We start from the raw sequence: 16577 nt of genomic DNA, 5'->3' as shown, positions 1-16577 counted from the left end.
CCGAGGAACAGCCGCCCCCCGCCGGGGGTCGCCGGAGGAAGCGGCCGGTGCAGCGGGGCAAACCCCCCTACTCTTACATCGCCCTCATCGCCATGGCCATCGCCAACGCCGCCGAGAGGAAGCTCACCTTGGGGGGCATCTACAAGTTCATCACCGAGCGCTTCCCTTTCTACCGGGAGAACCCCAAGAAGTGGCAGAACAGCATCCGCCACAACCTCACCCTCAACGACTGCTTCGTCAAGATCCCCCGGGAACCCGGCCATCCCGGCAAGGGCAACTACTGGACGCTGGACCCGGCCGCCGAGGACATGTTCGACAACGGGAGCTTCCTGCGCCGGAGGAAGCGCTTCAAGCGCACCGACATCACCACCTACCCCGGCTACATGCAAAACTCCAGCGCCTTCACGCCCCCGCCCGCCGGCCGCCCCGCGGCACCGACAGCCCCCTACCCCAACGCCCTCTGCTCGCCCGGCTACGGCCCCCAGCTCTCCGGCGCCGTCTTCCACCCCTACGCGGCCGGGGCAGCACCGCCGGCGCAGCATCCCAGGATGTTCAGCATCGACAGCCTCATCAGCGGGCAGCAGGCCCTGCAGCCCTCGCCGCCCGCCGAGTTGGGCCACCCGTCGCTGGGCTTGCCCGGAGCTGAGCTGGCTCCCGCTTGCTCCGCCGGCACCTCCGAGCCTCCCTGCTTCCAGGCTCAGCCCGTCAGCCCCGGCTTGTTGGGCCGGGCCGGCCCCAACACCCTGGCTTACCCCTACGCCGCTTCGCCGCCCCACCTGCCCGTGGCACAGGGCAGCTACTCTCCCGGCAGCCCGCAGCTCTACGGGGCTCCCAACAGACTGGCTCTGCCGGCCATGCGGCCCCCCGCCTGCGCCGAGCACGGCGAGCAGCTCCTGGGGCTCTCCGCGTCGCCGCTCGGCCAGTTCGGCTCCAGCAACACCTACATGAGGCAGCCCAATTTCCCTGGCCTCGAGCGGTACATGTGATGGGGTTTGGGAGGGTTTGGCTGGACGTCCCCAAGCTCCCATGAGCATCTCTGGACACGCGGACTTCTCCCCGCTGTGGGGATCGGCTGGGCTGGAGTCGGGGGTCCCCGGCCTCCGGCCGCGTGCGGACACACAGCTGCGGGGGGACGTAGCTCTTCTCTTTCTCGGCTTATTTTTAACTGGAGGCAAGGCGATGTAATTTTCTGCCCCATTCCCTCCCGGAAAAGGCGCTTTTTGGCTGCATCTGCCAGGCAGGGCTCCCTGTGCCCAGGGGGTGTCCCCTCTGCACAGCCCGACCCCAGGGATGCTGTCTGTGGCAGGGCACCCCAGGGCACCCTCGGGGGACCCCCGGGGTGAGGAGGAGCACACCCAGGAGGTGGGTGTGTGGTGTAACGTGCAGGAACTGTCTCACAAATGGGCTTTCTCCTCTCTTCCCTGAGTGCCTCCTGTGTAACTGGAATGAAAGTTATCAACAAAACACCACTAAACCAATTCACTGGATTTTAAATGAATATTTAAGATGTTTATCATTTCCTTCCCCTGTAGAAAAAAAAACCCACACCCTGACTACTTCTTTTTACTATTTTTAAAAGTAACTTTTATTGTTAGAAAGGACTTTTTTAAAATAAAGCTTTTCCTTCCAACATGTCTAGTGCTGCTGTTCCTCTGGCTCTGGCCGGACCTTGGCGAGAGGAAATTACCAGTCTTGTAACCGGTGGGAGACAGACTCATGCTGCTGTTGCGACACTGCCATGTCTAACATTTTTAGTGACACTTTCTAAAGCTGTCTATTTTATTACAATTTTTTAAAAAGCGAATGGTAACTAACCACTGCCAAGCCATGCGAAGACTGCAATAAGCTCTCTGTCACCTGCAAGGTTTGCCCACGCAGGTCTTACTGGACTTGATGGGTTTTATTTGCATAGCAGGGAACGTGTCTTCCCTCCGAGGAATCCCTTGCAGGTGAAACTCTGATTTAGCACATCAAATTAGGAAATCGGAGCTTTCCTTCCTAGCAACAAAATCAATTAAAATTCCAACCTGTTCACTAGCCAGGCTGCTGCTCGTAATTTACAGGACTGCCAGCCAGACTGTCTTGCCAGCTTTGAAGGCAGAATTCCCCATCCCTGCATTTAGCTTTTTTTAACTTAAACATCCTCTGGGTAAAAGTGAAAAGCTAGGATTTCTCTCCTGTTTTTCAAGGGTGTCCTCTGAAGCAGAGCAGTTTCTCGTAGTCCCTATTGCACCTTCCTCCTGCTTAAGGAGGAGTTGGATGTCAGTTAAGCATCTCATTCCCTGGCTGCTGGTCATGACCAAAAGCTGGGTCTACAGGCAGGTACGCAAGGAGTCAGCTTTTGCCCACAGCTTAGGAGCTCATGGCTTTTCATTCTTTTATGGCATGTGCTCTGTAGAAACTGAGAGTGGAGTTAGTATGAGGGGAGGGAAGAAAATGCTTTTTTCCTCTTGGCTTCCTTAAAATTGGGGCTTCATCTGTCTCTAAAAACTGGCAGAGCTCTGGTCTGCTGCCTTCGGCTGAGACGCTGGGCTCTGAGTCTTGTCTCTGGTCCCTCCAGCTTCACCTTCCCAGCTTTCACACTGGTCCCAGCAGCAGCTTCTGTGCTTTTCCCTTAGTGACAGCCCTGCTCAGAAAGGCATTGTAAAAAAACTTATCCCTTAAAATACTTTGGCTCTCTACAGAAGATACCTATAGACAGAGATCTTCTATCTAATGAAAGTTTGCAAAGCGCCATTCCTGTCCGTAACATACTGTCTGTATAGATGGACTGGAGGGATGCTGAAATAACTGCTTGCAAGGACAGTCAGTAGAAAGGACACTTGTCATAGCTCACGTTCATTCTCAGGGCCTGACCCTGCAATGTTTTGCAAACAAAAGCACTTTTGAAGTCTTGCCTAAGTATCCAGGGAGTCAGAGCCAGATACGTGCTCAAAGCACTGGGCCTGCTGGTTTCCCTCCAGTGCTGCTGGGTGGCAGGCTGGGACTCTGCTGGGTTGGCACCGTGAGCAGGAGGGTTGCTGAAGCAGGGGACAACCAAGTACTGGCATGAAAGGAAACCAGTGGGGGGGGGGGCAGAGATGCTGTGGTTCTGCCTGGGCGGGATGCGCTGGGAAGAGGTGGCTGAGCTGAGATATCTCAGACCAGGCTGAGCCTGCTCCTCCCCAGTCACCCTGGAGCCCTGCAGGAGTGGAGAGCCAGTGTCAGAAAGGGCTTTCCAAGTTCCTGGCATCTCTGGGTGTTAAGTACTGGTGGAGCCAGGGAGGCTCAGGGTGTCTGAAGGGCTGCGCTGTGGCTTGTTTCTGTCCCCCAGCCGCCTGTACCCTCCTGCCACGGAGCTCTCTGGAGAGCAGCACCCAGCTCCAGATCTGGGGGGGGGTCTGCAGGAGACCCATCCTACCCCTGTGCCTGTGCAAGAGGGGTCTCTTCAGCCAAGGGAGCTCTGGCATGAAGCAAGAGTCACTGCAGTGGGCTGGATTCCCAAAAACTTCGCTTGGGGAGAGTGGACGACCCTATCCCGGTGTGTCGGGACAAAGCCTGGTGTGCATCATTGGGTTGCACATCTTCCCAGGGCACCGTATCTCCCCGTCTGCCAGACAGCCCTAGCCCAGAGCCCCCTGCAAGTGGCAATAAACCACCCTCACCGCAGGTCTTATGCTGCCAAACAAGCTGGAAAGTGTGGGGAACAGACCCCTTTTCTTCTTTTTCCTGTAGATATTAATCCTTACATGCACAAACCTCTGGCAACTTGTATTGTGATTGTCATTAAACTAATGCCTTAAGAGTGTCTTCTTGGTTAACTTAATGTATCCCAACCAGGCTTTTAAGCTTTCATTTCAAAGCTTTGTTTACAGTTAGGGTGAATCTAGCAAATGAGTAGGATTAAAGTGTCATGTAAAGCATGAGCCTTGCTGGGACAGAGTAGTTTTAAGCTTTGTAAAGTTTATACCCGAGCCCTTCATCTGTTTTAGTGTCTGTTCGATGTCCCTGTTTAGTGAATAAGAGGGATTTGAATGAAACAGGAGTAATTATCACCCAGATTTCAGTTGTGAAACCAAATCTCCTTTGAAATCCTCCCCTCTTTATTTAGGGAGTTTAGGGAATATTAAGCAATGACAGTCATAACTATCTCGATCTTGCTCACACAAAAGCCAGAGGCAAAACTTTCTTTGCTTGCCGATATTGTGGAATGAACGTCATCCTTCAGGGTGATGGCAGGAGGTCCTCTGGACATCCCACGGTGGGGAGAGCCCCGTCTCGAGCCCGCTAGATGCAGCGGGGGGTTGGAGTTGATCCCAAGCACCAAAGAGATTTGGCTGGCGATCTGGGCTATTGCCAAGACAGTCTGACTTCTTAGGGAATGGCCCTTTGCAAATCGGGCTGAATTCAGATCTCTCAGGCTGCACATTCAGAAACAAATAACCAAAATGACCTGCCACTTTGAAAAGATGCTTGTTTTCCTCTGGGAAATACTGGCTGTTCAGGGAGGACCAACCGAGCCACCATGTCTGTCTGCGTACAACAGCGTTCTGCGTGTTTCATGCTTGTACCACCTTCCCACAGCTTCCCCACGGGTTTAAACAAGCAATAAGAAATGCTCTTTCCAGCTGATATTGCCAAGTTATAAATAGTGTTTTCCATCTGGTTGCAAACAAACACAGCATTAGATGAAATTTTAGTCAAAGCACATTTCCTGAAAACTTGTTGGTCCCTCTGGTAGTGTTAAATTTTGTCTGGATGCTGCCAGCTGCCCACTGGCAGTCCCAGTGTTGGAAATTTTATACCATAACTAGCTTTTATTCTATGCAATGCTTTGCCCTTTGCAAATACTGAGCTTGAAGACAAGTCAGCGATGTCTCTTTGAGGTCAAGATTGAGTTGATAAAGTCAGCCGGTGGTGGGGAGATGGGCAGTGGGTACAGTGGGACCAGCTGAGATTGGCTTTGCCAGGTGATAATGAGTTTTTAACAAATTAGTGTCTGGGAGTCAGCACTGCCCAAGCTCTGAGCTACATCTTGGGGTATCGGGGGTCTGTCACCGCCTCTGCTACGTTATATTTGGGTCCTTTACATTTGGGTCCTTCTTATTCTGGCAGGAGTGGGTGTGTCCTGCTTTAATCCCAGCCAGCAACTAAGCACCGCATAGCCGCTTGCTCACTCCCCCCACCCAGTGGGATGGGGGAGAGAATTGAAAAAAAAAAGTAAAACTCATGGGTTGAGATAAAGACAGTTTAATAGGACAGAAAGGAAGAAAATAATGATGATGATGATGATAATAATAATATGACAATAATAATAATAAAAGGATTGGAATATACAAAACAAATGATGCACAGTGCAATTGCTCACCATTCGCCGACCGATGCCCAGTTAGTCCCTGAGCAGCGATTCACCCCCACCCCGGCCAACTCCCCCCAGTTTATATACTGGGCATGACGTCCCATGGTCTGGAATACCCCTTTGGCCAGTTTGGATCAGGTGCCCTGGCTGTGTCCCCTCCCAACTTCTTATGCCCCTCCAGCCTTCTTGCTGGCTGGGCACCAGAAGCTGAAAAATCCTTGACTTAGTCTAAACACGACTTAGCAACAACTGAAAACATCCGTGTGTTATCAACATTATTCTCATACTGAACCCAAACCACAGCACTATACCAGCTACTAGGAAGACAATTAACCCTATCCCAGCCAAAACCAGGACAGGGTGATGCAGCGGCTGATTTTGAACAGGACCAGAGCAACGCTACCCCCCGCCGCTTTACCCCACGCGTGTAACTCCCCGGCGGGGGGGGAGGGGGGCGAGGGGGTGACAGGGGCGAGGTGGCCCAGGGTGACAGCCGCCGTGCTCAGGCCAACACTGACCTCCAGTGGAAAGCCCTGGGAAGCCGCTCCCGGCCCCCGCCACGGGCGTGGGGACCTGGGGGGGGGGGGGCTGGGGGGGTGTGGGGGTGCTCAGCATGTACCGGCAGCATCCCGGCCTTTGGGGTCTGTCCCGTTCACGGCTGCGTGGGGAAGGGCAGGACATCGTGGAGGTTTGGGGTACGGTCAGGATGAGGACGGGGCCGGGCTCGTCCAGGGAGGGTCGGTATTAAACACAGTGGGCTGGGTGCAACCTCCAGGCTGGGAAATCCCTAAGACACCAATTACTGACTCTGGGAAGATTTCAGATTTCCCTGGCTGTACCCTCTTTTACGCTTTTCCGAGGCATCCGCTCCAGGCCATTGCTGGGGACAGGATACAGGCCTGGGTGACGCTGGCTGTCCCCCTGCAGCTCCTCTCCCTAGAGTGAAAAATAGGGAAACAAGTGGAAGCACAGCGAGAATCTGGGCTCTTGATGGAAGGTGAGGGGGCAGTGATGAAGGAGCACTTGTCCGCAGCAGCCAGCCTCCTTGGCAGCCTGTCTTTCTGTTTGGAATGTGCGACGCGGTGTGTGTGAACGGCAGAGCTGGGGGCTGCCCTGGCTCTTACAGCACCCGAAAAGCGAGGCTGCGGGTAGGCAGCAAAGCCGCAGAGCCCGACCGTTGGCAGCCTAATACCTACAAGCACTTGGGAGAGCATCCAAGGTCCATTCACTTCACAGTTTTTCTACTGGGACTGCTGAAGTGGTTACACGGCAACAGTTGGGTTTATGCACTTATGGAAACAACTGTGCCATCCCAATGCCAACAAGCAGCCCTGGCTCGTGGCACCTCGGGCTGCCGCGTGGAGGAGGGATGCACCTGAGCCAGTTACATACGCGCCTGGGACAAGTTCATTTTCCATTTGCATCGACTCTGCTGAGTCAAAGGAAGGAGTGTACGATGTCTGGAGAGAATAGGCCCAACTGTTTCAGACATTTTGCCTGCTTTCCATCTGCACCACAGACATCTCCACTCGGTTTTAAAACTCCTTCTGCTAACCAGGTGTTGGAAACCAAACCCAGCCCGTAGATCCATTTTCAGGAGGCTTCAAGCGGCCTCGGCTGGCTGGAGAAAATGGATCTCAAAAAGCACGAAATTGTCCAAGCGCACTGTCACTGGCCGTCCTGGCTCTTTGCTCAGAGCAGCAGAGGAATTAATTCACCAGTGCAGGTCAGGCTAACCTAGGTCTTGGTTATATCCTTTTCAGATGTTCCCTGCTTGAAAGACAAGAGACCAAGCAATGCTAAGGGGGCTCTGCTGTGCCACATTATTTTCAGTTTCAAAAAAGATGCTTCACATGGAGCTGTAACTCCTCTGAGCATCCCATCCAGCACTCGTCCACAGCAGAGCTGTGTTTGCCAGCGGGAAAACAGGAGGCTGCTGAACCGATCTCACCGTTTGGAGTCTTTACCCTCAAGAAATGATAAGTTTTGCCCTCCCAAAGACACGGTTAGGGAACATATTCCTGCCAGACCCCAAACGCATCCCAGCACAGCTACGCGTTCCCTACATTGTATGGCGATGGCAAAACCGGCCTCTTGGCCAAGGCGCTCCCTTCAAGTCACTGTGGAAGTGATGGAAGTGGAGTATGGTTTTGCCTTCTGCACCGTAGCCAGCACCCACGAGGTGGCAGCCAGGTGACACCCTGGCCAAGACCCTGCAGCCCACCCTCAGCTCTCCTGCCCAGACCCCACCAGCCGCAGACCCTCTCCGAGGAACATTTACTCCTCGCTGGTTACTTATTGTTATGTTTTCCGCAGTGTTGGTTTAAGCGCCTATCCATCTTCCCCCGGCTCGGAGCCCTTTCTTTCCAGGCTGTCTGCTGCTTGGATTCTCCCCGAGCTGATGCTCACCCTCTAAGTATAATTGCAATACAAAGTAGTTTCAGAATAGCGTGCAATAGTGGCTAATTATTTGGAACAATTATACATAACAAAGACAGAGCCAAGCAGCAAGAGGGCTTAATTGTCTGGCCAAGCATGAAATAGCACAGGATTATCGCTAACAGGGGGAGGGGAGACAACAGAGGAGAATTGCCCCATAGAATAGGCAAGAATCCAGGCTGCTCGGGAAGGCAAAGTTTATTGAAGAACTTGAAAATTCCCCTTTGAAGCATCTTCTGAGATGCCAGAGAAGACATGAAAAGGATAATGACCCAGAATATGGGCTTAAGGCACAAATCCCTGCACTGACAGACTCCAGGCCTACAGACGCTTAAGCACATGCTTAAATTTTAAGCACATGAATAGTCCCCTTTGACGGCTCACGTGCTTAGAGTTAAGCTCAGGCATAAGTGTTTGTAGGATCGGAGCCCAGATTTTTATTACAGCTAGGCTCTTCTTGGTAATGACAGGAAATAAGAGACCTATAAAGCACACAAGCTCCTAGGGCGATGCCGCGAAGCCCTTCGCTCCACGTGAGTGGCGAGCGCCTGCGATGAGCTGTGGGGACATCCACGCTTCCCTCCCTGCCATGGAGCAGGGAGAACAACAACTGTGCTGGTGACGAGAGCAGCATCTCCAAGACATGGGTTAGGAATTGAGTGGGGGGGGAGAAGAAGGCGAGGAGGGTGGAAAATGGAAACAGGGTCACTGTTAAGAGAAAAAGGTGCTGTGGGTGTTGCTGGGGTTCAGCCTGGCTTGGGAGCACCAGAGAGCAGCATCTTGGGGAGCTTCTGAGATGGTGGAAAAAGCGGTAATAATCTTCATTTTAAAAAAGTGAAAAAAAAAAAATCCTGCAGAATATGAGCAAATCAAGGCAATAGCAGCTCCTCTCCAAATATTCTTCACTTAAGCATGCACCTGCTTTTTCTGCAGAATAAGGTTTCTCTCACGTGAGATCTTCCCTGCTCTTTCTCCATCTCTGAAGCTTTCTTTTGCAAGGCTTCCCATTTTTACAAGACAGCTACCTGCTGGGCAGTAGCACTTGTCTCTCTGCTTGGACCTAGGCCACTGTTTTTCAATTATCTTTAGGGCTGGAAGGGTTTGGTTTTATTAGTGGGACAACAGCCTTGTGCTGGTGACTGTGGATGTGCTATTCACTGGTAGTGGTAGGAAGAGAAAAAGTGGAGGGTGTGGGATATGGATGCTGTGGGCGAACTCTAACCACAGGAGTGTGTGAGACCTGTGGTACCTGCTGTCCCACGTGCTCCCACTTCACATGTCCCAGACCTGCAACCGTGCCTGAAGGTTTGGATGAGGGTGCCCGTGATGACAGCAGCAGTGTATGAGAGCAGTCCAGCCTGGGAAGTTAGCCATGAAGGAGATTTTTCCTTAGGAATAACGAGTGGACGTGTGGATGTGCCCCGTGGGAGGCCAGCCCCCAGCCCCTCTACTGGGCTGTACCCTGCACACCCGTATCAGCCCCCCCCGGGGGCTCTGCAGGGCTGTGCTCCAGGGTGGGAGCTGCTGGTGGACCAGGTGACCCTGCCACTGCTCAGGCGTTGGCACCCACAGGGCCAGGACTGCTGCTCACAGCCACTGGAGGGCATTATATGAGATATACAGCCGCCTTACCTTGAGATACGTGCAGCCTCCTTACCTTTCTCAGAGACAGACATGGTAGAGAGCATGTGCTATGGAAAGACCCACATTGCCTTCTCCTCCTTTACATCCAAATACCCATCCTGCGGGGCTGGGCAGCTGACAGTCCCTATGGGGAAAGGACAGGCCAGCGTGTGCCAGCGTGGGCTGGGATGGCCCTCAAGAGCTCGGGACCTTCTCGAGCTGCCCTGATGCTGTGGCACATTGCCAGCCCACTGCGACATGCCTGTGCAGCAGGGCACGGATGGAGGATTTTCTCTGAAGCCAGAGGTTAATTATGCTTTATTGGATAATTTTCAGCTGCCAGTCCTGGTAATAAAGGGGATTTCCTCTAGATGGCACGCTTATCTCTGCGCTGGGAGGGAAGCCCCACCAGCCTGCTTCCCCTGCAGACCCCAGTGATGTATTTTCAGGGAGCAGAGAACTTATCCCAATGCCTCATGCCCTCTTATAACACAGTTTTAATGCTCAACATCTAGACTATGTAGAAGCCTGGAAACTGGTAATAAGAAAAAGGCATTTCATAATGAGCATTGGTGGGATCGGGTTAGCTGGGCGATGCTGGTATCCATCCTGCAGAAATCAGGTCTTTTCAAGTAACGTAAAGCCAGATGTGAAACATCAGCCTTTCCTTCAGCAGCCCTCAGTGTCGTTTCTTCCATCTGAGCGATGCAGCTTCCTCTTCCCAGCAAGAATAAGCAGAGGCTCACCTGCAGTAAGTGAAAGAAGGGGTAGGGGGTGCATACGTGGAGCTTCAACACCCCCAGAGTGGCTGGATTAATTTTAATCTGCATGCTGACAGGCTTTCCCTCTTGCCTCTGTGCAGCTCGGGGCAGCAATTTCTTCTGGTGGCTTGAAGAAGGGGGCAGGAGAAGTTCACACAGGTCTGGAGATGCTGGGCATGGGTTTCTTGTGTGTTCCTTTTACCTACTGTGCACTGCAGAGCACCTATTTTATAGAGATGGAGAACTGTCCCTTGAAGCCACATTGATGCTGCCACAAAGTCTGCCTGGGATGTGCCAGGGGCTGTGTGTTCCAGGGTGCAAAGCGGAGATTAGCTTTGGGTCCTGGACCTGAAGGAAGATGCTGCTGGGGTGTGGAAGTGCCGGAGCCGGGCTGTGGGGTGAAGCTGTGACCTGGTGGAGATGCGATGGAGGAACTGGCATCCACAGCCATACGCTGGTGGGGCAGTGGAGCTGAGATTCACCCTTCTGTCTAGATTCAGCCCCAGACTATTACAGTGATGCCTGGTTTGGTAGTTTTTTTCTACCTGGCTGTCCTTCACTAGGGTTAAGGGGTTTGGCTCTGCCTTTGCTTCTCTGCATTCATGAGATACTTCACACACCACTCCACACAACCCCCCCATTTCAGGTTGCAAACTTCTTCACTGTGTTTATTTGGCTCCTTCCCAAGATGGGAACAGAGAAAAGGAGCCCTGCATCATATTCCTGTGCAGTAGCAACATCACAGCCTCCAGCTGACTGAAGCATGGTCTTATATGAGGTCAAGAGGAAAATATATCTACAAACCTGTTTGCATGGCTGATCTGTAGATATCAGCATGTTTGTGCAGGGCTGATTTTTCACAAGGTTACAGCAGATTCATCCCAACCTGATCCCCAGCTGGAGATTGCTGGATACTTCCAGATGCAAAGACTCCTATCCCCAGCCATTTACTACATGCAGAAGAAAATTAAAAGGAGTCAAACACTTTTTGTCCCAATCAAACTATATTCCAGTAATTTTCCACCTTCTCTGTAATTTCCTCCTTTGAAGGTCCTCTCTTTGTATTGCTGCTGGCCCCCAAAATGAGGGTTCTTGGCTGGCATTTCTGGCAGAAGTGGACTTTTGCAAACTTAGTGGGTGAGGTGGGCACTCGGGCTGCTGGACCGTTGAACGCAGAGAACTCAGCAGCGGGAATTTCCTGGGCACATTTGGCATGATCAGATGCTAACATAGAAAACCTGGACTCGGAAACTTCATCACGAGTTTCTACATCCTTGTGAATCTGGCCATTTATTTTGGTTCTTGCACTGGTGCACCCACTTTTGGAAAATCTGATTCCCTCCCACATATATACCCCTCTTCCCAAAAAATCCTCTATTTTATTTTCAGGGGATTCAGGGAAGAATGAAGTGATTTAGCAGGCTTGTTTTCACAGGGATATTTTTCCTTGTGTGGTAGGCACAGTTACCAGGCTGTTCTCTACACGTTGCCATGTGCCAGAGCATAATTGCCTTCCACATGCATCGGCCTTTGGCTAATGTGTTTTTTATGGCAACCAGGAGAGCTGGCTTTGGTGAGTCTCAAAAGTGCACCTGGTGGTTTATGGCTTGAAATCACTGCGTTTCTCTGAGTCATGTAAGTGTGTGTGTATCCATCTCTTTTCATGTCAGATTGCTGAAGAACAGTATGAAAAAAAAAAGCTTATATGAAGCCAGAGTTAATCAGTTGAGTGTTAAGCTGCCTATGAGCTTGCCTGGTGGCCTTCAAATCCATGTGGGATGGGATCAGTTATGAATAGAGAGCAGCAGACAAAGTTTTCGAACTGCAAGTCCAAACCCATGGTCCTAAAGTCAGATCACAGCACCTAAATAAATAGGGGGGGGGGGGGGGGGGGTTTTCCCACTCATCTGAACAGCAGGAAAGACAGGGAGACTTACTCTCCAGAGGTTCACGGGGGTTCAGCCCTGCACATGGGGTGCCTGGGAAAAGCCTCCCTTGAAATCCAGGCCTTTTTTGGTATGGATTTTGAGACACCTGCATTTGAAAATGCAAGTCAACAAAACCGAGCTGTCCAACATCCAAGCGCTGCAGGGATGGATATAGGGACTTGGCTCCAGTGGCTTCCAAACTGGGAATTTCACACATCTCGCACTATCTGGCACCACCATTCCCGCTTTCCTCCCTGTGCTGGGAGCTCTTGGTGTGCAGGCTGCACACGGATCTTTGCAAGCTGGGAGCGGGCGGTACGGGGCTGGAAAAAAGGTTGAACTGCAGGGAGCACTGAAGGTCTGAGCCTTGGATATGGAAAGAAGAGAAATAATATCAAAGGAAATCACATAAGTGGAAAAAGAGCCCCCTGGGGCAGCCCAGGCAGCAGCAGGTCTGTCTTGTTCATGTTTTCAGAGAAGTTAGAGGTCAGCCAAGCTTGATAACGAGGTAATACAGAAAAATCCATCACTGAGCCTTGGGGGACTTGTAGATGCAGTTCTCATCAGAATAAACGAATTTAGATGCTGCTCAGCAGAGGAAACAAGAACGATTATGTATTGCAAAACCAACAGATCATCTGGAAGGATCTGGGAGCAACGTCGGCTGGGCTGGCGCTGAAGCCCCCCCCTCCACCCCGCACTGCCCAAGGCAGCGCACGGGAACGCTGCAGGGCCCGATGCTGCCCTTCCCCGGGCTTTGCCCCCCGGTAAACCCCAGCGCCGGGGGATGCTCCGGCCACGACCGGCCCCTTGAGGCAGGGACACGGCCAGTGGCAGGGTGGGAGCAGCGATCGCACCCCGCAGTACTCCGGGGTTGGTCTCCCTGCCCTCCCCTAAATCTCCCCCCCCCGGCAAATAACGGTCCCGGCGGCCAGGCAGGGAACGAGCTTTTCCCCGTGGGAAAAAATTGTGCCTGGTCGGTTTTGTCGTTTTGCAGCTCGCAGGGGCTCCGACCCGCTCCCAGGGTGCTGCCCGGGTGGGGGCACCGGGAGCCCCGGGGGGGGACACACTTCGGCCGGGGAGATCCACCTGCTAAAGCGGTCTGCAGGGCATCGAAACGCCGACCCAACACGCCTGGACCAAACGCCTCATTAAGACAGGCGGGGCAGACAGTGAAAGTCAATTTAAAGGAGAAAAAAACCCCAAATCCTGATGGGCTGATGGCCTTTTTTTTTTTTTTTTTTTCCCCCTAACTTGAGACTTTTTGGAGACTCTCCGCATCCAGCCAGCTCTCAGCCCCACGCACGTTTGATACAGCAATTTAACGTGAAATGTAAAGCAGAGTCGGTTTAAACCGGGAGATGAGAAGGGAGGCTGTCCGTAATGAAACACTTGAGAGAGGAAGGAGAGCAGAAAAATTAAAAATCTGCCCAAGGAAAAATGCTTCCCTCCCAGCCCTGCACGGCTCGGAACAGTGGGACGATGACAAGGCAATCTTTTCGGGTAGATCGATAGGGTTTCTCTTTCGGGAGACCGCATCATTTCTTACCCCGGCGTACAAACCCGTGATCAAAACTCACCCTTCGCTCCGCGTGTGGACGCACGGCCGGGAGCGTGTGTCTGTGTGTATATACGTGTCTGGGATCCGAGCATCTGGTTTGTTTCAGTTCAGGGTTTCCCTTTTCTAAATCATTTCGGGACGGGTGTAGTTCAGGTACTTTTTCTCGTTTTGATTTGTTCCTGCAGCCGATCTTGCGTGGCAAAGCCGAGGCTAATACCGACTCGAGGGCGAAGAGGAGCCGCTGGCGGATGGAGGGACCGGGGCTCATTCACTGTCGTTTCCTTTTGGGTCTTTCCCGACTTTAACGAGGACGATATTTTGCCTTGAAACAGGCAGAAATAGCGTCGATGGTGGCTGATCGGGACGTGCTATTTCTCGAGTTGCGGCGGCTCTGGACCCGCGATGCTGAAGGTCCAGGCGGGAGCGGGACAGGGCACCGGCCGCATCCCATCAATAGCCGCCTCGGATCGACCCTTCTCCCCCCCCCCCATTTTCGGGCTCATCGGGGTGCCGATGCCCACGAGCACAGCGGCAAAGGGCTCCACCCGAGCCCCAACTTGCCGGGACCTCCCCCCCTCCGTGGGTTGCCCACCCTTCCAGGCAGGGGGAAAGCCGGCAGCCCGGGGGGGTGGGGGGGGGGGCTGATCCGGGCAGCAGACACCCACATCTGTTTCCCTTCGAGCCGTGCGGGGCCAACCTCCAAGGCAGGGCGATGGGGAGCCGGCCGCCCTGCGACCGAGCGCCGCGGAGGGGCGCGGGGGGCGGCGGGGCATCCCCCGGGTCGTGCCCGCTGCCCCCGGCCGCTGGCAGAGCATCATTTTTCTGTGTCGTCGTCGTCGTCCCCCCCCCGGCCCTCCCCTTTCGCCGCCCTGCAGAGGCACAAGGCGCAGCTCCCGGCGGTTCCTCGCTGCCATGAAATGCACCAAGTGGAAATTCAATCGCCCCGTTGTGTGTGTGGTCGAAATCTCTGGCAGCTGCTTCGGAATTTTTTATGACACTTTCGTTTATGTAGGGGAGGCATAACTATTATTTTACTTAATAAAAAATGGAAAGCGGTTCGGGTCTTTTCCCTCCCCGCTCTCGTCCATTTGTTCTTCCCATCGTCTTTCCGCGGGGCTGATGAACGGAGAGTTTGAACAAAGTCGGTAGGAAAGATGCGGCATCTCGGAAGCATTTCTCCCTGTTAGCTAATAATATATATATAAGAAAAAACATATATATATAAGAAAAAACATATATAGATATAAAAGAAAAAATATATAAGAAAAATTATATATGAATATAAATACAAATATATACAGCTGAATATATATATACACACCCATGAGAGGGAGATGTATGCGTATGTGTTGCAAACGCCAGGTTATCAGCATCGGAGGAGCATAAAAGTGAAAGAGCTCGGGAAAGATCACCCAGCCCTGACACACGCCTGCGGGACAGACTTCCCACCTCCCCGAGCAACTCTCAGCACAGTTATTCATCTCTTTTCCCCTCCGGTCGAGAAATCCTCCCCGATCGCAGCGCTGGCAGCGAGGGAGGAGGATGCGACGGAGTCCGCGGAGAAGCCCCGGCTCTGCCATAGCTGCTTCAAGTGGAGATGTGCGGCCGAATCTGCCCGCTCCTGCCCGCTCTTCGGGGTCCCCCCGAGCCTGTGCACCGAGTCGTTAGGGCTTGAGTAATTGTGACCGGCATTTGGAAGCGGGGCCGCGCAGCTGTTTGGCCCGGCTCCCCGGTATTAGTGCTGGAGATTTTATCACCAAATGCTCGCACCTGTTAACGGCAGCGACTGGCAATTCATCACCGCGGATTCTCACACTGCTGAACGCGGCTCTGGGGAGGGGAGGGGGGGGAGATGTCCCCCTGGCACCCCCTTGGAGGAAACCATCCCCTTCCTCCCTCCCCAGGCATCTTCCCCCGGGAAAGCGGCTACGCGTTTGCAGAACCTCTAAGGAACGGGGAGGGGGAACACCTACGAGCGTGGTTCGGTGTATCCGAGGCAGAGACAGGGACAACGGGCTGCCACAGCCACCCACGGGACGTGGGGTGGGCGGCCGCGGCCGTGTCCGTGTCCCCCACCCTGCGCCGGGGTGGCCGCCCCGGCCTTGCTTTGGGAAGGGGCGACCGCAGGCGGGGGAACGGGGCTCTGCCACCCGCGGGGACACCGCCGTGGCTCCCCGGGGGGGTGGCTGGGGTGTCTCTGCTTACAGGGAAAATCCTCCCGCTTCGGCTGCAGCCGCGGCAAGGTGGGTGTCCGCCGCCCACCGCCTCCTCCCTGCCAGCCGTCGGGGAACGCTGCGCCTCGTGGGGGGAGCGATGGCAGGAGAGCGGCGGACGGGAGATCCCGAGGCCGGAGGAGATTCCTCGTCCTGGAAGGTGCCTGGGGCCTGGCCGGGCCGCGAGTGGGCCACCTCGGAAAGTGGTACCCGACCGGGCCAGCCCCGTCCGCCGGGGATGGGGGACTCGGGTGTTCTCCCAGCACGCCGCGGACACGCACAGCCTTCGCTTTGGGTATTTCTCGGGTGGGGGGGAGGCTTGGCTGAGCGTTCGTCCCCTCCTGCCGCCCCGCACCTGCCGGGCGGCAGCATCCCTTCCGCGGGTGGGGGCCCGTGGGAGCCCTCGGGGGGGGGGGGCCCGGGTTTCCAGGCAGGGTGCTCCGGGCTCGGTGACGTGTCGGTGACGTGAACGTGTGCAGAAGGGGGAGCGGGGATCCCCAAATTCACACGACCCCTCAAGGAGGCCGAGGGCTCGGCCCTGGCGGAGCGAGGGTCTCCGCCGGCGAGGCTGCCGGAGGGCGGCAGCTCAGCCTCCAGCCCCGGGGGTGGGCAGCCCTCGGGAGGCGAAGGGACCCTCCGCGACCCCCGGGCGGAGGGAGGCGGCCGTCACATCCCGCGGGAAAGGGCCCTGCGAGCCTCCAGCACCGCGGGGTC

General features: G+C 54.3%; 2 protein-coding genes across 2 annotated transcripts in view; both read left to right on the top strand.

Moving 5' to 3' along the window:
• Window positions 1–986, top strand: part of LOC104841194 (forkhead box protein E4-like) — a 50416-nt gene extending 49430 nt beyond the window's left edge. The window contains exon 2 of the mRNA XM_010582710.1: window positions 6–986. Within this exon, the coding sequence (XP_010581012.1) occupies window positions 6–986 (981 nt within the window). The remainder of the gene's footprint in view (window positions 1–5) is intronic.
• A 13066-nt stretch (window positions 987–14052) lies between these two features.
• The window catches only part of LOC104841193 (forkhead box protein D1-like), a 6077-nt gene continuing 3552 nt past the window's right edge, over window positions 14053–16577 (top strand). Inside the window, exons 1-2 of the mRNA XM_010582709.1 lie at window positions 14053–14229; window positions 15858–16049. Of these exons, the coding sequence (XP_010581011.1) occupies window positions 14053–14229; window positions 15858–16049 (369 nt within the window). The remainder of the gene's footprint in view (window positions 14230–15857; window positions 16050–16577) is intronic.

The sequence above is a fragment of the Haliaeetus leucocephalus genome, unplaced genomic scaffold (assembly GCF_000737465.1).
Source record: "Haliaeetus leucocephalus isolate CR32 unplaced genomic scaffold, Haliaeetus_leucocephalus-4.0 Scaffold848, whole genome shotgun sequence".
Classification (NCBI taxonomy): domain Eukaryota; kingdom Metazoa; phylum Chordata; class Aves; order Accipitriformes; family Accipitridae; genus Haliaeetus; species Haliaeetus leucocephalus.
The sequence above is the reverse complement of the archived record's forward strand: the minus strand, read 5'-3'. Positions and strand labels throughout refer to the sequence as shown.